At 41.9% G+C, this 26,425-nt stretch overlaps 1 protein-coding gene across 4 annotated transcripts in view; it reads left to right on the forward strand.

The window, feature by feature from the left end:
• Nucleotides 1–26,425, forward strand: part of SEMA5A (semaphorin 5A) — a 505,914-nt gene that overhangs the window by 362,739 nt on the left and 116,750 nt on the right. For all 4 annotated transcript variants that reach the window (XM_074387337.1, XM_003932501.4, XM_074387338.1 and 1 more), the window contains one exon: nt 20,491–20,698. In XM_074387337.1, coding sequence (XP_074243438.1) covers nt 20,491–20,698 — 208 coding nt within the window. The remainder of the gene's footprint in view (nt 1–20,490; nt 20,699–26,425) is intronic.

Genomic DNA, 26,425 nt, shown 5'->3' on the forward strand with positions numbered 1-26,425 from the left:
ATGATTTTATTCTCGACCTAAGCACGTCCTGTCATCCTTGTTAACTTGTATAGATGGCCCCTGCCTGGCAATGATGACCAGCCATTACTAAGTACATTTAGGCCTTGACCTCTGTAATTAAATTCTAAAACAAACAGCAGTGCATTCTGAAGGACATCAAAGGTATGGATGCATCACTCAGTGCGTGATAAAGTAGCGATGACAATAGTGTTACAGACTAACTTTCCTCCAGGAGTTATTACACAGCAGAATGACTGGAAGGAAAGGCACCTCATCACATCTTTTCACAAAAGCCTTTGCAGAGAAGATGGGGGTGCCGAGATCCCTTAAGGAAGGGAAGGAAGAGATTTCACTTATCTGGGAGTAAGAGAGTGTTGGGAGTAGGAAGTAAGGTGTAGCTGTGAATATTGCAGTTCCCACCTGGAAGTCATTAGTGGAAACAAACTCACCTCAAGTCTCCCAGCAAATTAATACTTAGGACGTTTCCTTCCACCAGGATGTCTGGAGCAAGCTGTAATTTACAGTGGTGCAATTATTGGCAGTGCCCAAGTCTAGCTGCATATTGTCCCAGGCATGGGGAGAACAGGATTTGTCACTTGCAGAGATGTCAACATCAGAATTACTTTTATTTTGATTGTTTCAAAACACAGCCTAAAAATCTGTTCAATTATGATTAGTTTATTATATTTTCATCTCTCTTTCCTTTTTGGAACTTAGAGAAGTCCAACACTCTGCTTCTTAAGTATGGTATTTTTGGGTGATTAAACAGAATTGTCATAATCTTAAGAAAGGAATGATGTTTTGAGCTGTGTCCCTAGGGGCAGTGCTGTTCCCGCATGATCCTGTCTTACCCATCAGATCAGCATTTTCTTGGAGAAGCTGAGGACATGCAAATTTGTTAATGAGACCTTGTATGAAGAATCAAAGCAAGCCTGTACCCAGCCAGTCCTCTTGCAATGGTCCCAGTGCTTGTGTCTCTCCAGATTGAAAGTAAGCTGCAACCTAATCCCCAGTGTGATGGTATCTGGAGGTGGAGCCTTTAGGAGGTGATTAGGTCATGAGAATGGATTCCTCATGAATGGAATTAGTGCCCTAATAGAAGAGATCTCAAAGAGATACTCACCTCTTCCACCATGTGAGACATGGAACGAAGGTGCAATCCGTGAGGAACTGGCTGTGATCAGACACCAAATCTGCAGGCACCCTAACCTTGGACTTCCATGGCTTCAGAACTATGAGATATAAATCTCTATTGTTCATAATCCCCCAATCTATGATATTTTGTTATAGCAACCTGAATGGACTAAAGATTCCCTGAAGTTGAGAATACCTGAAATTATAATTACGTAGCCAGTTATTCTTCTAGGCCAAAGGAAATAAACAGCGTGAAGAAAACAACGTTCCCTGTTTGGAGTTGTCTGACTGTAGTAAGAGCAAAATAAATGCTGACTGAATGAGTTATGGGAAAGCAGGGAGCCATCAGTCCCTGTATGCATTCATCCTTCCTTCAGATCCTCCCTGGCGCCATTTCAGTATTTTGACTAATCCCAAAACAGGAACAGTATGAAAACAGCAGTAAAGAGCTTTTGATTTTGTTTTCCCATTTAAGAGCAATCAACACATGTTTAATAAGTTTCTGACCAAGAGAATACTTATCACCACATTCTGGATTTTGAAGGCTGCTATAGCTCAGCTATGTTTGAAAGTTTTACACCATTTTGAGATTAAAGCATTGTTTAGAAGGGCATTTCTTGCTACCTAATTATATTCTAACCAATGTGTTTCAACTGAGTATAGTGAATCTGGTTAAATACATTGTATTTTTCTTTGAGGAATTCAAATTGAGTTGAGAGAAAGGAAAGGAAAATTTGCTCAAGAAACTAAAGATTTCTTTCTTGTAACCAGAAAATGTGTGTTATGAATTGTTCCCATGTGTAACTAAAATATTGAGCATTGTTGTCTGAAATTGGGGAAAAATCCTTTAAAGTGAGCTTCCGTTATGCCAGGTAGAATTTGATTTCCACATCCCCAGAACAGTTTAGAGATTTTTGTAGGCTTCAGTTTTTATGCATTTGTGACAATGATAAAAATTTTGTAATTAATTTTCTGAATGCCCAAATATGATTAAGAGATTTTGGTAAACATATATATAACATATATATAACATATATATACATATATATATATATATATATATATATATGTAATTTTTAGTATGGAGAGTCATCTCCAAGATTAATTATAAGGGTAGAAGCTTCATTTAAGCCTTCAACTATATGATCATTTGATTAATTTAAAAAATCTGACCTTGTGCTTAGCAGAAGAACACTGATTCAAAATGAAAAAATAGTTTCAACCACAAATGCCTTGATTTGTCCTTGGTAAATTGTCTTTAAATGGCAGTCTTCACAAGAAACTGCTGCTCTTTGAGTTAAAGTATAATTTTCCTTCAATTAGAAATCATATTGATTGCACAGTATTGGCGTTTTTAATATCTCCAGGCAGCATTCATTTCTCTGTGCATGGATAGGATAAGAGCCGGGTGTCTGGGGCTTTATTGAGTTGCTGACCTGTGGTGATTCACTTGACAGCTTGTCTTTGGGACCCTCTAACTCTTACAGCTGGGGTCCCTTAACCTGTATTTCTAGTTCCCCAGATTCTGGAGTTTTTCCAGCCTTGAGTCAGGGCATGCCAGGAGCTCAAGGGACCAAGCTCAGTGTTAGCTCATCTTTGTCCTGGTTCAGCTCTGACTTTTCACCCAGTTTGAGTGACCTGGCCTTTGACACCTTCTTAGGTGTTCAGTTCTTTGCTCTGGTGTCTGAGCTTTGTGTTGTGTCCTGGGACATATCCTTATCTCAGAAACATAGTCATCTCTGTGCCCTGTGGCTGGTGCCTACCCCTTCCCGCCCATCTCCAGGAACTGACCTCTCATCCTCCAGGTCTTCTGACTCCTGCTGTCTGATGGAACCTTTGCCACAGCCTGTGTGTTTGTTTAGAGGACATAGAGCTAGTGTTGGGACCAGGCTGCCTCTCAGCCACCCACAGCTCAGTTAGGGAAAGCAGTGAATTGGTTAAAACTCATAATTTTCCTGCTGTCCAGTAAGAATTGGGCAGGGATACCTCATGGATCATAAATAAATCCACACCATGAAAAGATTTGGGGAGCCTCACTGGGAAGTTGATGGAAGCCAAAGAGCTGAGGGCCCTGGGCTCCACGTCGTGAGTGTGGAGCGTAGTAATGGCTGGGTCTTTCAGCTTGTCATCTCAACTGTGAGTCCCAATTTAAAACTATTTTTTCTCCAAATTGACGTTTAAGAAAACGGGTCACTCCTGCCCCTCATATGCCAGCTGGGCCTGTCCTGCCCTCCAGATGTTTGCTGTTTGCTTTCTTATTTCAGACTCTCAACTTCCTGCCTAGGAAGTCCATAGCCCTCTTTATTATTGTTTTATCAATCCCTGGGCTTATGCTCACCAAGTCCTGTCAGTATTCATAGTGAATGAATATCTCTCACTGACAAACGGCAACTCAACCCCTTCCCGAAATTGTGTTTTAAAAGAAAAAAAGTACGAAACTGTGTGAGTTGAAAACATGACAGGAGGACCTGTGGTCTCAAGGAAGGATTGATGGAGGCGCAGGCATCTTTTTGCCGCCATCCTGGTTTTTCACTCTCACCCCTTTTCTTTCACATTTTCTGTTTATTGTAGGAGGATAGCAGAGGAATTCCAATCCCTATCCCTGTGGAGCCCCTTCTTCTTTCAGCTCTCTTGATCCAACCAATATGTAAGCTGTATACAGAGCACCACCCAAAGAATGGCTGGACATTCCCCAGTAGGACTGTTGCTGAATAATAGGGTCTCCTTTATTATATACTTGTCTTAGTCCTGGCTGCTATAAAAAAATACTATAGACTGGGTGGCTTAGAAACTACAGAAAATGTATTTCTCATAGTGCTGGGGGATTAGAAGCTGTGACATCAGGATACCAGCATGCTCGGGTCCTCATAAGGACCCTTTTCTGCATTGTGAGTAGTCACCTTTCCCTGTGTCCTCACAGGGGGGAAGAGAGAAGGCAGGGCTCTGGGACCTATTTTATAAGGGCACCAATTCCATTCATGAGGGCTCCACCCTCATGACCTAACCACCTGCCAAAGGCCCCCACCTCCAAATATCAGCACATTGGGAGTTAGGATTTCAACCTCTAAATCTGGGGGTGGGAGGCACAAACATTCAGTCTCTTTCAATATGTATGCCCTGTCTTTTATTTTTTAATAGAGACTTATTTTAAGATGTTTATATCTAAAAGTAGGTTCCTATAACATGTACGTGTTGGGGGGTGGGATATGCCACAAAGTCCTAGTGACATGCATGTGTATCTACTTCAAAATGAGTTCACAAAAGTCAAGAATTGCATTGTGTACCAAAGTTTTACATTCATTTTTCATTCCACATTTCTTGCAAATGAGTCATCCATGTTTATGATGGATGAAGTAACCCATTCATGAGGCTGCTCTACCTTACCAGGCTGGGCATGGCAGATAGGACACCAAAGCATTTGAAAACCCTCAGAATGCACAGACCTTGTTGATACATAAGCTAGAAGACGGGGGGCATTGTCGCTCCTGACTTGTTAATTCATATGCACCATTTGCTGTGGCTCACACCTCCCAAACAAAACACTGACAGATGAAAATAATTCCCTTCAGGTAACACATTCTCTCAGGTCAAGGAAATCAGTGGGCATTGAGCCCAGTGTCCAACATCAGAAAAACCTTTGGAAGTTGATATTTTTGTAGCAAGAGCAGCTAAGCCAGAATATGACCCAAATAAGCTCTTAATAAATATGCACCCAACGAGCCAATGAACTAATGAGTATTTGTGTCCTAGGGAAAATAGTTGGTAGTTCTGAGTCAGGAATTATCATGAGGACAGAGTCATTTGAGTGGCCCACCATAGACCTGAGCTGCCTGGAGCCCCCTTCTTGTCATGAAGCAGCTGAAGAAATAGTCAGTCCTGTCCAGAGGCCACACTGAAGCTGCAGGAGAGCCTCCGACTGTGCCAGGGCTTATTTGTTCAAGGGGAGATAGAAAACGTTAGAAGAAGGTCAGGTGAGCAAGCCCAACCTGGCCAGGTATGTCCTTTGTATCACATAAACATTACGTGGTTCTGCTCGTAGAGGAAGAGTCCAGTCAGTAAGTACTAAACCAGGGTGTGACACAGTGCCCTCAACACATTTACACTTCGTGGCTATCATCCAGCTCTCTGAACAAAGCCAAACTCATTGTATACGTATTACTCCATGACTATTAAGCAAGCATGGCGAGAGGACACATTACTTATTATGTGAGGTTCGAGATATAAGAGAACCTTTGGTGTTTATTAAGGGTTTTTAAAAAATACAAATTGTGTATATTTGAGGTGTGTTACTTGATTCAGTATGTGAACACACTGTGAAATAATCACTACCGTAAAGCTAATTAACACACCCATCAGGTCACACAGGTGCCTTGTTTTTCCCTACTTGCTTGCTTTTTTCTTGTGGTATGGACCCTCAAAATCTAGTCTCTTGGCAAGTTTCAAATGTACAGTACAGTATTGTTACCTAAAGTATCAGTGCTGTACCTTAGCCCCCAGAGACTTTTTTGCCTTTTATAACTCAAATACTTTGTCCTTTAAGGAGTGTACAGTTCTGGCAGAGGGGCCTGAGTCTTGTGATGCCATTAAGGAAAGACACAAATGTGTGTTAAATGTAGCTCTCTGGGTGATGGTTAATGCACTAGGATTTTAGAACAAGGATGAGATTAATATATGAATAAAGTAGTTAGAAAAGGACCAAGCTACAGCAACATGGCCTGAAGGAACATTAAAGACTTTGTTCCAGGTCCATTTCAGTCAAATATTCCCTTCACCTTTTGTAAGCTGGGCACTGTCAGAAAATGATGTATTCTCTGCAAGTCTCAGCTTTCGCATCTGTCAAACAAGAATCAAACTATCATGCATTGAATTGAAAGCAGCGTATATCCAGCCCTGTCGCAGGATGAAGGTAGCATCACTGCCCATTGGTTTTCCTGTAGCAATTTTAGTATATGGAAAGAAGAGCGTCTGGGATGGAGGGAGGGGCCTTGGCCATGGCATCCTCCTCCTCACCCATACAGTAACAATGACGAAGACACAGGAAATGCTTCCCTTTACCCTGGCATCATGCGATGCACTTTACACGAGGCCTTCTGGAAGTTAAGGAATAGTCAAGACTCAAAGCTCTTAATTCACTGACCTCCCTGTTGGCATCTGGTGACGTGGACTAAAAACCATCGCTTATTATTGGTCAAAGGATCATCCTAGATCCTTTGAGTTAGAGTCACCTAGAATGTTTGTTAATGATTGATGATGGTCCCCAGGACCACAGCAGACCTCCCAAATCAGTCTTTAGGGTTGCACCCAAAAGGTCCATCTCGGCCTTCTCCCTCAGTAGTTTCTTCAGTCATAAAGCTTGGGATCCACTCTGCTGGACTTAGAGCTCTCCTCCTGGCACACCTTCCTTTTCAGATCCCTGCTTCACCCCACCTCACTTCAAAAACGTCTCACCTCTTGGGTGACTTTCAGTGTAGAGGGTGCATAAAATGTTAGGGGTGACCTGTGTGCTCTGGACACCCATGGAATTTTTTTAACATGGTTATTCTGTTACTTCTTGGCAATAACCAGGACATTTGAAAGATACATTTTCACTGTGAGCTTAGAGATTGACTTCTGAGGCATGATTCTAGAATTGTGAAATCCTCATATGTTCATTCACTAAGCCCCAATCGATGGCTTACCCTATCCTGAGAGCGTGAAGATGTGATGAATAAGGATAAGACTCAGCACATCATACCAAGGAAAGTTCATGTCCCACGAAAGACGGACATTTATTTTTTGGTTTGACCCAGTGTACTATCTTAATTGAAGGAAGAATACCTTCCATGAGCACCCAGACTTTGGGAGCATTGAGCTGGCCTGGGAGGTGAGAAGAGGTCCCCCTTCCACCCAGAGCAGAGGCCCGGGAGCTGGCTCTTGGGAGATGGGGAGATGGCTGCCTGGTGGAGAGGGCACAGAATATGCAAAGCATGCAGATCTAGAAAGTCCTGGGGTGTTCTGGAGAGAGACATTGACATGAGCTGCAGTATGGGTGAAAAGATAGGAGATGAAGCTGAATGGTAGGACAGTCAGATTAAATATTTCATCCTAGCCAATGGATTCAGGATTTCAGATGCATGGACAGATTTGATCCAAAGGGAAGACACTGAGTTTCCAGTTTGTGATATACTGAGTTCTAGCTGAATGTGGTCTGCCTAGGACTCAATTGGAAAGCCTTCTTTGAAGCCAGAGAGGAAGGTTTGGGTCAGTAATAGGAGCCTTGGGTTTTCTTTGAAACCATAGAAATGAATAAGACAAGGCCTAAAGAAAACTCATAAAGAGCTAACAAACAGCTTGGAACATCAGGCACTAGTCATAATTGGTGTAATGTAGCCACTGAGAAAAATGACAAAATAATTTTCTTATTCTACTGTGTAAGAGAGTTCTCTTTTTTTCCTGTGGAATTAATGTTTCAAAACTGCAAAAGTGCTTAGCATAGATTTTTCTCAACTATCTCAATTGACAACTAATGGGACCAGACACAGTATAAATTTCACCACTGGGGGCTAGAGGGTAATTTAGACTCTGGATGCCTGCCTGGTGACTGTCAGAGAAGGGCTGCCAACCTTACCAACTGGGTGGTTGTTTTGTAATTTAGATACAACAAATCTAAGGCAAGTAATTTCCTTTTAGAAACTTGAATTGCTTCCTTAACAGAATGATTGGAGTTATATTTAAGCTGTGGGTTAGATGAGAGTTTAGAAAGGATACCCAGAGGACTCTATTAATTGCACTCTTGTTTTCAAAGTAATATGGTTTTTATTCACAGGAAACGCAGTGGTAAATTTCCTATAAGCACTGGCTTATGATTTAGAGTACTGAAAGGAGCTTTTGAGGTTTTGTTCAGCAAGGCAGTCAAAGCAGCTGTAACAGAGATGTCATTTCTCCTTCTGGCTTATGTACAGTGAGTAGTGGTGGAGGCAGGGATCTTGCTGATTCTAGACAAAACCTGGATAGTATTTACCATTTACAAGCTAAACATTAGCAAGAAAAGCATACCAGCAAACTCCTGTACAATGTGTCCTGTGTGTCGGGTACCATCCAAACAAACACACAGTTGAACTCACTTAGTGGCCCCCAACCCTGTGAGCTGGGCATCGGGAAGAAACAGGCACAGAGATGTGAGTGACCTGTGCTTGGTCACATGGCCTGTGACTGTGAGAGCCTGGAGTTTACCGTGGGCTCTTGGGCCCCAGAGGCCACAGGCTGAACATGTCTCTACTTGAGCACCTACTGTGTGCTGTGCTTTGCTCTGAAAGCCAACAGGTTCACAGTTAACAAGGCAGGCTGCGTCCCTTAGTACTGACTCTCTGGAACTTACATGCAGAGAGTCAGGATATGGGAATATGGTTTACAATAATAATACTTTGTGATTTCAAAATTTTGCATTAAATTTATGACCAGGAAAGTTTAAACTGACCGGCTATCCTTTTCAGGAAAAAAATAAGCCATTAGTTGAATCTGATAACTGAGTGAATTAAAATCTCCTTTTCAAGCGTACACCAGCCAAGAAGACCTGTTTTCTTCTCTTTTGAATTCCCCTTTGCTGTAGAAATGTAATGTTGAGCTCCCAGTGCCAAGACTAATTTAATTCAATTGCTCATTTACAAGTAAAGAGAAAGAACTTTCCTTAACATATTAGCTGTCTGCTGCTTTGAGATAATGACCAGCTGAATTGATGAACTTTATTTAATGATCTGTTGCCATGGTGATGAGTTGCCCAGTGAGTGGAAGCGGGTATTTCATCATCACCTCCCTGATAATGCTTGGTATGATAACACATACAAATACAAAAGCTTTTCTTTTAGTTTGCAGTGACTCTGGGTCAACGAGCCAAACACTAGAAATGCCTCTTGGATATGGTGGCAGAGAATCAAATAGAGTCCAAATGCACAACTGGAAATAAACTGATTTAACTTCCCAGGTTAGTGACCTCCGTGTCCACATGAATCTCCAGTCTTGTCACAAGTGACCACTCTCAGGGGTGCCACTTGTCCCCTTCGCAGGTTTCATTTTTCTATTGAATTTGGCACTATGAGGGTTGAATAATAAAAAGTACTTTAAAGTATAACAAAAGTTACAGAATTAATGGAAAGAAAATGGAATTCGGATAATAGATTTAACCATCCAATGCTTTGCAATAAGCTCTTTATGTTTACATCACATTTTCTTCAACTATTTTCTCTTTCTTTGTGGGTATGACTTTTTTTCTTTTCACACAAAATAAGAATTTTTGTATATATCAGATATATTACAGTTCTACCCTTTAAGTTTTTTATTGCACCTTAGAGAAGATATATATTTATCTTCTGTTTTGGAAGTGATTTGGGCTGCTGTTCTTGAGACAAAATAATTTCTTTGAGTCTTTTTGATTGCTTGGTGCTCTCAGGTGTATCAGGATTTAAGCCATTATACACGTGAGACACCGGATCGTTCATGTAAATACTGTTTAAGCATTAAGTGTTTCATTGTTCATGCATTAATTGTAGAAGGCTATCTTTTTTTTTTTTTTTTTTTTTTTTTTTGAATTGGAGTTTTGCTCTTTTTACTCAGGCTGGATTGCTATGGCGCGATCTCAGCTCACCGCAACCTCCGCCTCCCGGGTTAAGGCAATTCTCCTGCCTCAGCCTCCTGAGTAGCTGGGATTACAGGCACACCCCACCATGCCCAGCTAATTTTTTGTGTTTTTAGTAGAGATGGGGTTTCACCATGTTGACCAGGATGGTCTCGATCTCTTGACCTTGTGATCCGCCCGCCTTGGCCTCCCAAAGTGCTGGGATTACAGGCGTGAACCACCGCGCCCGGCCCTGTAGAAGGCTATCTAATCATACACACATATGGGCAAGTGCACAGTGTTTACTCATTGTGACAGTAAATGTTACATTAGGTTCACTGTGTTTACTTTCCCTTCTCTCTCCATCTTCCCTTGTTTCCCACTTTACTTTATTCCTTGAAAAGATTTATTTTCGTAAATTTTTCAAATGTTGATGGAACTAAAAATCTAGAAACACTTCAGTGAGAAATTCACTATAAGCCAAGACCTTTTCTTTAGTTACTTGAAAGCTAATCCTTGAGTGCTTATTTAAATCTCTGTGATATCCCCCAAAGATCACCAGAGGCATCAGCATCAAGGTTTTGAGTGATAGCACCAACCATACAAATTATTACATCGTATTTATCTAGTGGATTAATTTTGCAAAATGTTACATGTTCCATGTAATTCCCTGCCACTTTTCTAGATCAGAACTACATATATAGGTGGTTATGTGAAATAAATGAAAATGTTTCAAAATCATAGGCTGTTCATGAGTACAAGGTTATAGTACAAGGTTAAAAAGATGGAAACTAAGATACAACTTATAATGCTTCCGTGTTAGAATTTGAATCACTATTTTAGAAGAAGCAGAAAAATGTTTATAATCTAGTTTTTAAATTGATCTTAACAGTTTATCTGCATGCCAAAATCTATTATTTCTATTTCCTACTCTTGGCATATATATATATATATATATATATATATATATATATATACACACATATATATATATACTATATATATTTATATTATAAATATACATTATATTATATAAGTAATATATAATTATTATGTAATGCAATATTGCTGGGACTGCCATAACAAAGTACTATGGTACTGGGCAGCTTAAACAACAGAAACTTATTTCTCAGCCCTGGAGGCTGGAAGTGCAATGTCAACTTGTCAGCGGGTTTGGTTTCTCCTGAGGCCTCTCCTCTTGGCTTGCAGGTGGCCACCCTTTTTCTTTGTCATTCTGTGATCTCACTTCTGTGCCTGTATCCTAACCTTCTCTTTTTATGAGGACCTCACTCATATTGGATAAGGGCCTTACAGTAATGATCACATTTTACCCTAAATCACTTTAGAGGGCCTATCTTCAAATACAGTAACATTCTGAGGTCTTGAGAGCTAGGACTTAAATGTATGACTTTTGGGTGGGCATAGTTCAGCTCATAACAGTCTCTATCTTGGTATAAGGCATATTTGCATAACAAATGAAAGATTGTTACACTTGTATTCATTTGAATTAACCAGTACTTTGAAGATGCAAAATTGAATCTTGTTCAAATCATAAAATTCATGATAGATACTTGGACATTGAAAGTTAAAAAATATCAACTGTTTGCCCCCAGAGCCAAAAATATGGTTAATTTTTAGACACTAATAATTGAATTATACACATGAGAGTCTACATTATATATAGCAAATAGTGATTTAAGGGACTAATTTTTATTGTCAATTTTAATGTATAAACTAATTCTTTGTCATTTAAATTCTTTTTTAAAATAAAACTGCAATGGAAGGTTTCTTTTCATCCGTCTCTTCTCCTGTGTGCTTCACAAGCTCATAGAAATGGGAGCTTGAAGCCTGATAGAGAAGTCAGAGCTGCCCTAGGCTTAGTATCCCTTAAACACCAGTTTTCTGTGTAGTCAGTGGTATGATAAGATAAGCACGTCTATAAATCTAGCTGCATCTTCACCTGGAATAATAATGACTACTTAATCTGCCGTTTCATCCATTCACCTCATTTTTTAGGAACTCACAAACCATATTACTGAGGCACCATTATAGGGATTGCATACCTCTCTTTTCATACTTTTGAAGCAAAAATACGTTTCAAAAATTTAGAAACCAGCTCTTGATCCATATGAACAGGAACTAAACTCTGGCCCAATATTCTGACCTTTGGAAATCACTTAGCATTCCTGGACCTCGCTTTTCTCAGCAGCACAATGTAAAATACTGCTGTAGGTCCTTTCCAGACTTAACATCCATATGTCTTTGACTGTTTGAAGGTTTAACTTTGAAAATACAATGATGAAAGAAGGTTCACATCTAGAGATGACCAAAACCAGTCATTGTTTATTTGGACATCATGCTATATACCTGTGCTTGTTTTTCCTTGTTAGCTTACTTAATATAGGGATAAATATATCTGATTTATCCCAACCTCGTGATTTGCACTGACTTTAATATGTGGATTATTCAGGCTCTGGATGATGGAAAATAATGTTGGCCACAGTGTTTCTGCTTGGGAGGTCTGTCAGGGTTATTCATAAATGTGATATAGAAGCTATTCTCCAAAGAAAAGTACGGACTACCTTGACCTCTAGGTAGATAAAAACTCTACTAAGCAAACAGATGAAAAACAGAAATAACTTTCTCTAATAGTCATGATTGCTTTCTGTCCATCAATAAGGGTCTGAAATGAATTAGCAATAATGACATTCACCCCCACAAGGCATCTGCCACTGCCTGTGAGCTGGGTACCAGAAGGTGGTACCACATGTCCAGGTAGTAAGTTAGAGACCAGGTTTCATCCTCATTGCTGCGTTCACTGGCTGTGTAGCTGTCTGCTGTTATTTTACCTTGATGGGCCTCCATCATCTTACTTGAAAGAGGAGACAGTTGGTCTGGTGCAGGGATTTTTCAACACTTATAGAGAAAGACCTCGCTATTAGGAAAATAGGGCAAGGTACAATATGTGAAATGTAGAAGAGTGAAGCTCATGATATTGTGGGTTTGGACTTGTCTCTCATTTGTGTGTAGGCGGGGTCTGTGTATCTGGCCCTCCGGAGGAGCACAGGACACCCCTGTACATTCTCAGGTGGTCCACTGTGTTAGATACAGCCTCCAGAAATGTGTCCCTGGCCAGCAGAAATGTGGTTAGTATGAATTGAAATGGACTATCAGTATAAAATACACTGTGGTTTCACTTAGTATAAAAAAAGCCAAATATTGTATATTGATTATATATGACATATCACATACTATCATTTTTGGAAACATTGGATTAAGTAAAATATGTATTTAAAATTTATTCATCAGTTTCCTTTTTTTCCTTTTAAATGTGGCATCTAGAGAAATTTTAAATTACTTTTGTGAATTCTAATATATCTCGATTGGACACTGCTGCTCTAGATAAACCCTTTTGGTCCCTAACTCCTAAACCTCAGTGCTCCAGGGTTTTGTGGGGGTCTTAATCACTGTTGCCACTTTCTCAGGTCCCACATTCGGGTCACTGTGTTCCCATGAAATGCATTAGGAATTTGTCCTGGCAGCTTTGCTTACTGCCACACTCTGCTCTGAGAACACCATTCCATTCCAACTCCCATTTAAAAAAATACTCCCTGCTAAAAACACATTTTTCTTTTCGGTTACTCTTCCCATAGTGTACTTAGTAACTCATTTGTTCCAGGACACGAACATGTTTTCCCGTGGGATAGAGATTGGTAATACAAGACTGTGTTTCATGGGTCATTTCTTGTGGGCAGAATTCTTGAGGGGCAATTTCTTTTTGTCCTTTTCAAGTTACACTCCTTTCTTTTGATAAGCATTGTGTACATATTTCTTCCCCGGTAGTCATGTTTCAAATGGAATTTACTGCTATTTTGTGTGACAATGCGCAAACCTGACCTTTGAAAACTAGTTTTCATTTATGACCGTATCTTTTTCTTCTGGTCATTTTCCTAATGGCTCAGAGTGTAGAGGTCAGGGACCATCTCTATCATTGTGGTAGTCCAGGCTTATCTCTGCACCTTCTGCCTGCTGTCAGATTTACTCCTGGTCTTCTTTGACCACATTGGTCACCAGCCAGAAACAATATTAAGAATTGTTTCTACCTACAATGTGGTGATCTGTTCCCAGGGGGGTCCTCTTCTTCTCACTGGCAGGCATGCCATGAGGGCTGGTCTGGTGACAGCATGTTACATGGTCCTTGTTTCTTTAGACAATCATCCTTTTGTCTTATTCTCTGAAATACCAACATTTAAGGGTGCACACAACTTGTACTCATCTGTAGTTATTTGAACTTTTCTTTGCATGTTACTCTCTTTAAACAAATGGCTTAAAGGAGCAGGACTGTCCTTCACTGTTTGTCTGAGGATGCCCGAGTCCACCTTGTATGTAGGGAGGGAGGGGGTCGTTGAGGCCAGGAGAACACATTGCCCTCTGACACAGATGCGCCTCTGCTTGTCCTTGAGACAGATGGCTGACAGAGGCTTCCAATGGAGGCTTCCAGGAGAAGGCTGACCTTTATTTCTTTATTTCTTCTAAAAAAAATACAAACAAACAAAAAACAGGATACATATGCAGAACATGCAGGTCTGTTACATAGGTATACTTGTGCCGTGGTGATTTGCTGCACCTACTGGCCTGTCCTCCAAGTTCCCTCGCCTCCCCTTCTCTCCCAAGAGGCACAGGTGTGCATTATTCTTCTCCCTATGTCCATGTGTTCTCAATGTTCAACTCCCACTTATGAGTGACAACGTGTGGTGTTTGGTTTTCTGTTCTTGTGTTTGTTTGCTGAGAATGCTGGTTTCTAGCTTTATCCATGTCCCTTCAAAGAACATGAACTCAATCCTTTTTCATGGCTGAATAGTATTTCATGGTGTATATGGATCACATTTTCTTTACCTAGTCTATCAATGATGGGCATTAGGATTGGTTCCAAATCTTTGCTATTATGAATAGTACTGCAATAAACATGTGTGCATCTATCTAGCATCTGTTGTTTCTGAACTGTTTAATAATCATGATTCTGACTGGCATGAGATGGTATCTCATTCCGGTTTTGATTTGCATTTATCTGATGATTAGTGATATGGAGCTTTTTCCCCAGCATTCGTTAGAATGCTGAATTTCTTCTTGTTGACCTCCAGTTTCTTAAGTTCTATGACTTCTATAAGAGTGCATGGAAAAAAAGACAATGGAATCAAAGCTCTGTTTTGCTCTATATCCTCTGTTTTGCTCTATATCCTCAGCAATAACTTTATAATTAATATTCACTTTGGAGAACATTGTTATAATCCTTTATTTCATTAGTCAACATTGAAGTGAAAAGGCATTTCATATCTAACCAGTTCATAGAATATATATGTCAGTTCTGTTCTCTAAAACTCAGTATCCTCATCTATAAAGTGGAAGTATGTTGCTCCATATATTCAATATACCTTCACTAGCTTGCCAAGATGATCAAAGGATATGTGATGTAATAGGGCTGCCAGATATAGCGAATACAAATACTGGCTGCCCACTTAAATTTGGATTTCAGACAAACCACAAATAATATTGAATAGGACATACTAATACTAAAAAATTACTCATGTTTATCTGAAATTCAAATTTAAATGGGCAGCCGCTATTTAATCTGATAACCCTGGAATGTAACGTGCTTACTCTTCTACCAAGATGAGACAAATATATAGTGCAGTATAATATTTAATGATATTTAATGTGATTACAAGTATTGATGTCTCTTGAATAATAGCTGCTGTATCAGCTTTAATGAATATTTACAGTCTTGAAATAGTTCTGTCCTTTTCATGATAAGTATCTATAGTTTTTCATTTGAGAGCTAAACCATAAATACAGGACACTCAGAATTGTGTCCACAGCATAATGAGTAGTGGATGTCTTCACAAAATGGCAAATACTATGAGAGTTTTCACCAAAGCAATGTCCATTCTGAGTATCCTCTGGTCACATCACATTTGCCTCTCTCCTTGGGAAGGGGAGCTGCAATGGACAGGAAATGTCCACTTTTTTACTTGTTGATCTGTGAATCTTAATGATTAAGTACGTTGTACATATTTCTGACACATTTTTTTCATGCAGATAACTTTGATTGGGGTATCAAATTTCAGGTGTACAGAAGGTTTGTATGGCTTTATTTCTTGTAGCAAATTTTCAGAGTTAATATTTTCTTGGATGAAACCAACTATAATAATTTTCTTTATTCATATTTAGTTTATGGCACCTTGGGTTGAAATCTTTCCATGCTGGTGAAGTTCATGGTTGTTGTTTCACCTTCATGCTGACTAATATCGTAACTCTTGTTAGAGATCATAATGGGAAAAATATTAATCCACACTCTTTAGCAAATATGGGAGGAATAATGACATTCTCATTCCAGACTGCCCACACTTCCTTCCTTCCCTCATTCATTCGTTCAGTCTTTCTCCAGTGTATATTTATGGAACATCAAATCTCTACTGGCCCTAACAGTAGCCACTCTGCATACATCACAGGTTATAACTGAAATAGTCCTCATGGAGCTTAAGAACAAGTGTAGAAACCACAAAACAAGTAAGTTAGTAACTAAAACCATGGTAAATATTGTAAAGTAAAAACAGCAACCAAATACGAATAGCTTTGCAAGATCCATTAGGCTCCTGCTGTTGTCCTCCCTTATAAAATAGAAATCTGTGGGTTTCTTTCTTTCTTTCTTCTTCTTCTTTTTTTTTTTTTTCTTTTTGAGACTGAGTCTTTCTCTGTTGCCAGGCTAGAGTACAGTGGTGCAATCTTGGCTCACTCCCGGGTTCAAGTGATTCTCCTGCCTTAGCCTTCCAAGTAGCTGGGACTACAGACACATGCCACCAGAAATCTGTGGGGTTTTGGGGGTGTCTCTTTTATAGGGCAGTCTCCATCTTTCTGCCACTGAAAGAAAATGACATTGTCATTTGTCACCTCAAGCACAGGAGCTGCATGTCCAGAGTGTGGCACCATCACAGGCTCTTGTGCTGCAGGTGCTTCTGGGTGGCCGGTGCCAGAGCTCAGAGAGGCACAGACGAGGGTGGAGGCAGGAGCATGGGGCCACCAAGTGCATGCCCCGAGGCTGATTCTAGATGCAGTGGGGAGAGCAGAGTGAGTGTGCTAGGGAGATGCAGGTGAGAGAGGTCTAGAGGAAGCTGCAGGAGTGCGGGATGGCAGGGGCAGGTGGATGAGAACTAGATGAGCTGTGGGTGACAGGGAAGGAGAGATGCCATCATTGGCACTGGGATTATGGTGCTGCTGTCCCTTAGACAAGGTCACAGGAGGTGGGACATGCTGGTTGGCCACATGGAGAGTCAGGTAGGCCTGTCAAGTTTCTGATGTCTCCAGTCCCTAGAGGTTTGGTTGCAGATACAGAGCCAACATTCAGCAGTAAGATCCCAGCTTTGAAGACAGACCCAGGTGTGAACATGAGGACAGGGGAGGAGAAAACTGTGACAAAAGATGAGAGCATGCAGGAGTTCAGAGCAAGGGCAGGACACAGGCAGGGGAGGAAGAGCTTCAAGGAGACAGGAAGGGTCCCTGTGTGCTGACCCCGATGCAGAGGGAAGGGGGAACTGTGGAGGGGACTCATCACATGACCAGATGCTCCAGGGAGTGAAGGAGACAGCGAGGTCATGCATTCTGGACTAGCATGCAATCCCACTCAGCAATTTGCTCTAAAATGCTAAGCCCTATAGTTTTGTTAGTTCCCACCAGCTGGAAAATCAGACACAAGGTGTACAGAAATATGGAGTGAAACTTTATGATCAATGATGGCTCATTCTTTTAAGTCAAATTATCACAGATATTTAAAAAGTTGATTCTTTCCATAATTGCTTAAGAATTGGAAACACCTAGGAGCATATTGGCATTTGGACTCTTGTTAATTTGGGCAGGTTTCTCAGATTTATAATCGTCAATAAAATAAACAATACATAGCATGGAGTCTTTGTAAAACTCTTGGATAGACTACAGTTCTGTAAACTATGTTTCCCATACCACGCTAGGCTGGTGAACAAATAGGGTGACAGTGGTCATAGCACAGTGATTCTCCAGCTGGCTCTCCCACTCTAGGCAGCCTGCCTCACCCCTGAACTTCTGTGGAAGCTCCCATTTCACCCAGGGGTCTCTCACATAAGCTTTCCCAGAAGCCCTGCTGCCCCTGCCTCCCTCTTAACCTATGGCTCAGATGATGTCACTTAATGCAATGATGTCCCAAAGGCAGGCACAGGCACCATGCCCTTCACAGCTCCATAGGAAGGCGGGCACCTCCCTCTGCTGGTGCCTCATAGGGACCTCCTTGCAGGGTCTTGTGGCGACACATTTGTGCTGAAGTCACCTTCCCTGAAGCCCCATCTTGTTCCTGTTAGTTCCTTGGTGCTATGTCCGTTTATTGGTGCTTTGCTCTACCCCAGGCAGAGAGAACTAAGAATCGCTGAGGTTGAATTTTTTAACAAGCTTGTGAACTGTGATTTCCAAGTCAAAATTAATTTGAAGTATAGAATTAAGGCATACATTTTTTCTTGCATGCTTATATCTGTGAACTGTGAATTTGGAAAAATTCTTGCCTGTCCATGCCACAGCTGTCTCTCTCTTTGCTCTCTCTCCTTCTCTCTCTTTTTTGCCCTTAACCTTTTATATAAACACAAATACATACTCTTTCCTCCAAGATCATTTTAAAATCTTCCCAGCATATAGTACACTTCAGTGTATGCTTTATCTTTTCCAAAAGTAACATATTTAATCAGTTAGCTTAAAAGAAAAGCCAGCAATTGTTTGCCAATACTGTATACGTGATTATTCAGCCAGTCCCTAATCAGAAAATGTTCACTGGAGATGTTTCAGATATAAAGTAAATTCAAACCAAAACATATCTGCGTATGCATTTTTTAAAAACACAAATAGCCTCCATAAGACTTTGATAGAGAAAAATGTAAAGTATTTTCTATCCAAGGTCTTTTGCAATTAATTGCTTGATAGGAGGCCTTGAAGTCAAAGATTCTTGACTACTTTTGGTTTCAGAATAACATCTTAAACTCATTTTCTGTGTTTGTAAAATAAGAACTATGATGTTTTGAAACTTAGGATTGTGGAGGGTTTTATTCAGTCAGGACCTTCAGAATGATTCCAGGTACTTGAATGGATCTCTGAGGGGCTTCCAGAAGGCTGGATTCCATGCCTGGGATTTGCAGGCTGGCAGCAAGGGCTTGGGGGTGTAGCACAGTCGCAATGTGGGTTCCCACTGGCATGCTGAGAAGACCCTGCTCCGCACCCCTCATAGCTGAGAAGGCTGCCTGGTGCAGGGGTCGCTCTCCCTTCAGCAGTGCTAGTGGTCAAACATATAAATAAGTGCACAGAAACACCCAGGGAGCAGAAAGCCTGGAGTGCAGAGGGCTTGAACAGATCAGAAACTGATGTTCAGAAGCATAGGAAAGAAGGTTTAGAGGACTTGAGTCCAAGAAAACCATCCCACAGAGCAAGCACTAGAAGGAAAGAAGATACTGTAGACCAGGCGTCCCCAAACTATGGCCCATGGGCCGCATATGGCCCCCCGATGCCATTTATCCTGCCCCCCGCTGCATTTCAGGAAGGGTCACCTCTTTCATTGGTGGTCAGTGAGAGGAGCACAGTCTGTGGCGGCCCTCCAACGGTCTGAGAGACAGTGAACTGGCCCCCTGTGTAAAAAGTTTGGGGACGCCTGCTGTAGGCAGAAGAGGGAGGGAGAGGGAGGAGGGTATACTTCTCTGAACAGGAGGAGGGGGGGGCATCATTGCTGTCCTGGACATTTGAAGCTGACCGTTGTGGAAGTAGGAAAGTTCTTCTTTAAAGTTTCTTTCTTGTTAGATAATAAATTGTAAGTGTGCTAATAACTCTTTGTTAAGCCCTATCCGATGTAGCTGTTAGACATGCCTTGATTATAGGCACATGGTATATTCTATGTCCCTGTACTTTAACCAAGCTATCTGTGCTGGACGTGCTAAGGGTGTGTCCCAGCTCACAGTCTATGCCCCTTTCTTATTCGGACTTCTTTTGTTTGCTCTCCCCTGCTTTTACCTGTTTAGAAAAGTTTCAAGTTATTAACCAATCGGGTTTTAGTTTAGATTGTGAGGTCTGGCTCCAGCCAACGGAGATCAGACACAGCAGTGAGGACAACTAACCATAAATTCATAAGGAATAAATATGTCTGTTCATTTGTTCATTGTACTCTCTGGCAAGATAGCTAGTACGAGTGCTCTTTCTGCAGTCCAGGAATCAAAAGTTGCATTGCTGAAAGATCCTTTGTCTCAGTGCTGATTTTTCTTTGCAGCACCGAGCATCGATTACCAATACCCATTGTGTTGTATTTTCCTCGCCCTACTGGGCAGCAAAGTCAGCACCTCTGACACTAAGAATCTGAAATTGTCTTTTCAGGCTCTCTTTCTCCTGATGTTCTCCACGGGATGGCAGGAAGCTTGCCACGTTGAGCTCTCCATCCCTAAACTTGGAACTGGAAGGGTCCAATCGTAGATGATTAGTCCTCATCATTTGCTACATGAGTGCCTCATTTTAAAAGATACTGCCGCCCAGCCCCCACATCCAGTGCAGCTGGCCTAACTGGTCTGCAGTGGGGCCCAGGTGTACTGTTTTTGAAGGATGCTCAGATGGCTTTCCTGGCTGGAGATCCATGGCTGCCTACACGGCACTCTGTTCAACCAAGGATTGGTTTGTGAGACCCTCTGACCTTGTTTCCTCTCATCCTGTGGCCTTCGTAGATCACGGCACTATTAAGAAAGTGCGGGCACCGGTGAATCAGACCTCGAGCAGCTGTTTGCTGGAAGAGATTGAGCTCTTCCCCGAGAGGCGGAGGGAATCCATCAGGAGCCTGCAGATCCTGCACAGCCAGAGCGTCCTGTTCGTGGGCCTGCGGGAGCACGTGGTCAAGATCCCCCTGAAGAGGTGCCAGTTCTATCGCACACGCAGGTAGGGCATCTTTGGGATCAGGATGCACCGGTGTGTGTGTGAAGGGCCCACCTGGAGAGAGCCCGGGAGGCTTCAGACACCCTGAAGTTGAATGGCCTCAGAGCTATCCTTCATGCCTGGGAGAGTCCTGTGCCGTTAAGAGGCAGAGCTTTTGTGAAAATAGATTCACAGTGATGAGAGCAACCCAACAGTTCTCCTCAGAGGAGGAGCCACATTATAATAACTGCAAGCAGTTGTCAGTGTTAAAATAAATTGTTCAGTGCCTTAGAACATTCAGTGAAAATACTGATATTTGGTGACTGTATTAATCTGTTAATCTGGCAAATTGGTTAATCTGGCACAAGCGTATGTGTGCATCTATATCTATCTATACATATATATTTGAGGGGGTGGAGTGTCACTCTGTTGCCCAGGCTAAAGTGTAGTGGTGTGATCTTGGCTCATTGCAACCCCTGGCTTCCAGGTTCAAGTGATTCTCATAGCCTCCCAAGTAGCTGGGACTATAGGCATATGCCATGACACCTGGCTAATTTTTGTCTTTTTAGTAGAGACAGGGTTTCACCATGTTGGCCAGGCTGGTCTTGAACTCCTGACCTCAAAAATGATCTGCCCACCTTGGCCTCCCAAAATGCTAGGATTACAGGCTTGAGCCACCGCAGCCAGCTTCAAGCTTGTATTTTATTTGAATATAGACATGATAAAAAATATCATACAGTATACATCCTTCTTGACAAAAGCTCTTATGCTGATAATCCCTTGAGAAGAAGGAACAACTGATGTTGCTGCAGTGGCACCCACTTTCTGGGACACCCCCACACCGCTGTCCTTGGCACCAGCTCCCCTAGAGTGCTGCTTCTCTCCTGAGGCTGCAAAGAGGGTAGGGAAGGAGGTCTCCTAGGCACAGGAAACCCAGGTGTCATCGCATCTTCCCTCACCCTCAGGCCAGTCTTAGCTCCCATGGGACATCCACGACTGACCGCAGGTGGGTTTAAAGATTAATTGGGAAACATGTTGGCCCAGGTGCTTAGGAAATGGGTATGTACTATATACATCGTACAGGTGACCAGCACTTCAGTGTGCGGAATCGTGTATACACTCTGACCCTGACAAAAGATTGTCCTTGGGGAAATCTTAATTTTAAGTGCTCTTAGGCATCTTATTGAATTCCCCTCCCTACAGCAGGGTGTAATTGGAGATTTGGGTTAGAAATAGTCCTTTTTTATATGTCACTCACAAACATCTACCACACATGGGACACTCTCTCTCAAAGCAAGGTGTCTAATGACACTGGTTTTGGGACTTAGAATTCAGAGTTCATGGTACAGATCTGTTGTGGTTCACTGCAGCCTTCCCCTCCAGGGTTCCAGTGATTCTCCTGCTTCAGCCTCCCAGGTAGCTGGAATTACAGGCATCACCATGCCCAATGTTTGTATTTTTAATAGAGACAGAATTTCACCATGTCAGCTAGGCTTGTCTCAAACTCCTAGCCTCCAGTGATCTGCCGCCTCTGCCTCCCAAAGTGCTGGGATCTCAGGCACAAGCCACCGTGCCTGGACGTGTTGTTGCTATTTCTTGATTCAGGTCACAAAAGTATTTCAGAATTCACTTTCTCACCCAACATGTGTGAACTGCTGTAGAATCAAATAGGATAATGTATAGAGTACAAAATTTAAAGCAGTCTGCAAAGTGAGTATTCTTAGGTAGAAGGAAAGTTTTTATGTGTAATCACAATATGCCTTTTAAGATGATTCTAGAAAGTGAAGTCTATAATATAATGTCTCCTTTGAAATAAGAGAGCATTGAGGAATAATGCGAGAAACCTCCCAGCTAATCATAATGCTATTGTGAGCCTTAATAACAGCTAGGGATATTTATTAACTGCCATTCTTATATATGCCAGCTTCCTAAATTTAACCACTGGATGCTTGAAATTTTTTCTGGTTTGTGTTTCCTGCAGAACTAGCTTAGGGAAGGAATTATTCTTACCTGGTTGCTGTTGGTTCCGTGGGTGACAGGGTTGGAGTCTGACCAATGGGATGTCATAGCTGGAATACATTTTTTTTTTTTTTTTTTTTTTTTTTTTTTTTTGAGACGGAGTCTCACACTGTCACCTTGGCTGGAGTACAGTGACATTATCTTGGCTCACTCTAACTTCCACCTCCCAGGTTGAAGTGATTGTCCTGCCTCAGCCTCCTGAGTAGCTGGGATTACAGGCGCCTGCTACTACATCCAGCTAATTTTTTTTGCATTGTTAGTAGAGATGGAGTTTCACCGTGTTGACCAGGCCGGTCTTGAACTCCTGACCTCGTGCTTTGCCCACTTTGGCTTCCCAAGGTGCTGGGATTACAGGTGTGAGCCACTGTGCCCAGCCGCGATTTTTTTTTTAACTAAAGCAATTTTAATCTCCTAGAAACATGCTTAAAGAAGTACACTAAATAAGAATAGGAAAACAATTGGTAAGAATTGGATACTAATTTCTCTACCAGTATACTTTCCATCATAGAATCTCAGTAATGACATTTATTATTGGAAAACAGGTCTTAGAAATGAATCTTAGAGTATTTAAAAAGGGAAACTAAGCTTGTTGAAATTACCTGTCTCCTTCAAAATCACGTTTACATGTTTAATTTTCTTGAGTCTGTTTTTCAAAGAATGCACAGTGACATTTATTAAAATGTATATAAATGATAACTGTTACAATTTTACCAATTTCTTTTGTGTCTCTGACACTGGGCTAGATTTTGTGAGAATTTGGCAGAATTATAATGTCAGCCCTGAAAGTAAAGTAGCATACTATATCCATTGTTCAGATGAGGAAACGGCAGCTCAGATTTTTGGTGTCCTCCTCAAGGTCACATAACTACTGTAACATGAGATCTGAGTCAGAGCCAATACTGCCCGATGGCCCTTGTTGTATTAGTGGTTCTTTCTCCTGCCCCTGGTACAATGAGGACCACCCATTCAGTGGTCAGATTTCAGCTGGAGGAGATGCTGGATTGCACTTTTCATGTGTGCAACTGAGAGGTGGAGCTGGTCAGTATCTGGACAGGCAGAAGCTGGGTCTCATGGGAGATACTCACCCCTCCGTCCTGTGAGCCTCTTCCTCATTCTGCTTTCTGTCAGATCAGATCAAGTATACATGGAGCAGGTTTTGTACTCTGTTTTTCCAAGGCTTTCTAAGATGAGTCTCCATTCTCCAGTTGTTCTCAAGGAGATCCTGGGACCCAGGGGTGGGGGTAGGGAGTAGTGACAGAGCACCTGCCTGTACTGACCACGCATGTGCTGTGACTGATCAGAACACAGCATTGTTCTTTTGGAAAGTTATTTTCAAAGATAAATATTACAAAATTATATTTCAGTCAACTTTGACCTCAAAGATGAGCAAAAATTCTTGTTTTGATGTTAGCATTTTTTTTGGCATGGCCATTTAATAGAGTTAGAAACTCATGCAAAAGATAAAGCTAACTCATTGGAATTGGTGGTGGTCTCTGGGGATTTAGAGTGCCTGAGAAACTGTACTATTCATGCATATCCTTTTTTATTTTAGGTTTTATTGATCACATCTGTATATAAGTTGCATAAAGTAAGTTCACGTTCACTGATTTCTGAGGAATTCGGGGATCTAGGGAGGCTCAGATATGAGTACGGCATGTAACAGGGGAAGACAGGAAAGCTGACCCCATCCTGGGGGCCATGGTGCACAGCTGGCTCACGGTCCAGTAGCATCATGTGGTCTTTAAAGTGGGAAAAGGCTGAAAGTGGTGACTCACACCTGGAACCCCAGCACTTGTTGAGGCTGAGGCAGGAGGATTGCTTGAGGCCAGGAATTCAAGACTAGCTTGGGCACCATGGTGAGACCCATCTCTACAATAAATCAGTTAATTAATTAAGTGGAAAATGTCTCCATAAAAAGGCACAGGATGGAGCATCCAAGAGCACCACTCACTGACTTCCCACCTGGTGTAATCACCAAAAGGGGAATCAGAACCAGAACCTGCTGCCCTGTAGGGTTCCTACCTCCATACTTCAGGGGGAAAAGAGCAGCCACAGGACTTGCACTCTAATCATCTTGTCTAGAAATCAGGTTGTTATTTTCTCCCACAAAAAAAAATATAGCCTTCCAAGTAGTATGACTGATTGTACCTCTTCAGGGCTAGGAATAGCAAGCTTAGAGATGTGGTGATGGGAGGGCGGCTGATGTGAACTTTTAAAATTTAGTTTCTTTTTTCTTTTTGAGACACTCTGTTACCCAGGCTGGAGTGTAGTGGTGTGATCTCAGTTCACTGCAACCTCTGCCTTCAGGGTTCAAGCAATTCTTCTGCCTCAGCCTCCCTTGTAGCTGGGACTACAGGTGTGCCCCACCGGATCTGGTTAATTTTTGTATTTTTAGTAGAGATGGGTTTCACCATGTTGGCCAGGCTGGTCACTTGAGGTCTTGAACTCCTGACCCCTAGCGATCCGCCCACCTCAGCCTCCCAAAGTGCTGAGATTACAGGCATAGGCCACCATGCCCAGCCTGAGGTGGACTTTTAAAGACATTTTAAGGGCTGTGCATTGCATTGAGTAGATCAGCAGGTTGGCAAGCTTTCTTTGCCAGAGCCAGAGGGAAACTATTCTAGGCTGCACAGGTGTCCAGTCTCTGTTGCAGCCACTCAGCTCTTCCCTTGCAGTGTGAAAGCAGCCACAGACCATAGTGAATGGGTAGATGTGTGGGTCAAGCAAGGCTGATGTATTTGTCTGGTGAGAAAAGTGTGATCTACTTTTAGATCTAGACAGTTCATTACTGAGCCAAAGAAAGAGCAGAAAAGGAGTCAATTAGCCACATCCCTTGTCCCACAGGATGACATCAAAACAAAAAGGGCAGCCAGGCGCGGTGGCTCATATCTGCAATCCCAGCACTTTGGGAGACAGAGTGGGCAGATCACTTGAGTTCAGGAGTTGGAGCCCATCTTGGCTAACATATGAAACCCTTTCTCTATTAAAAATACAAAAATTAGCTGGGCATGGTAGTGCATGCCTGAAGTCATAGCTGCTTGGGAGGCTGAGGCAAGAGAATCACTTGAACTCGGATGGTGGAGATTGCAGAGAGGTGAGATCATGCCACTGTACTCCAGCCTGGTAAAAAAAAAAAAAAAAAAAAAAAAAAAAACAATCAGGCTAGGTGAAAATGCAGCAGGAGAGCTAAGGCACTGTGCTCTCAGGAGCCCATTCATGCTGCAGCCGTGCAGTTTAAGAGCCTGCAGCCATACCCTAGTGGGGTTGTATGAGGGGGCAAAAAGCCTTATACCTCATCAGAACCTGGAAAGCAATGAGAAGCTCCTGACAGCTTTCCTGGGACATAGGGAGGTGAGAGGAATAGTTTTGCAGCAACTCTTGAGAATCCTCCTATATTCCAGGATCAGAGAGGATCTTGGGGTCAAAGCTGAGGTCACATGTGAGTAAGCCTTGCCCTGTGGACTTTGTGAGCACATGAACAGGTGGGTGGATCATTCCAGAACCAGCAAGGATCATTCCCCAGTTCTGTGTTTCAGGAAAAGTTTAGGTGTCAGGATGAATTTGGCCACAGGTTTTGTGGTTTGCTGACCCCTAAATTAGACTGAATGCCTTTTGAATGAATGAATGTCCCTTAATAACAGACTAATGTATAAAATTAGGTATTACATTTATCAAATGAGTTATTAAATTACATAGGCAAATCTATACCCTAATATTTTCTGAACATCATGG

The sequence above is a fragment of the Saimiri boliviensis genome, chromosome 1 (genome assembly GCF_048565385.1).
Source record: "Saimiri boliviensis isolate mSaiBol1 chromosome 1, mSaiBol1.pri, whole genome shotgun sequence".
Taxonomy (NCBI): domain Eukaryota; kingdom Metazoa; phylum Chordata; class Mammalia; order Primates; family Cebidae; genus Saimiri; species Saimiri boliviensis.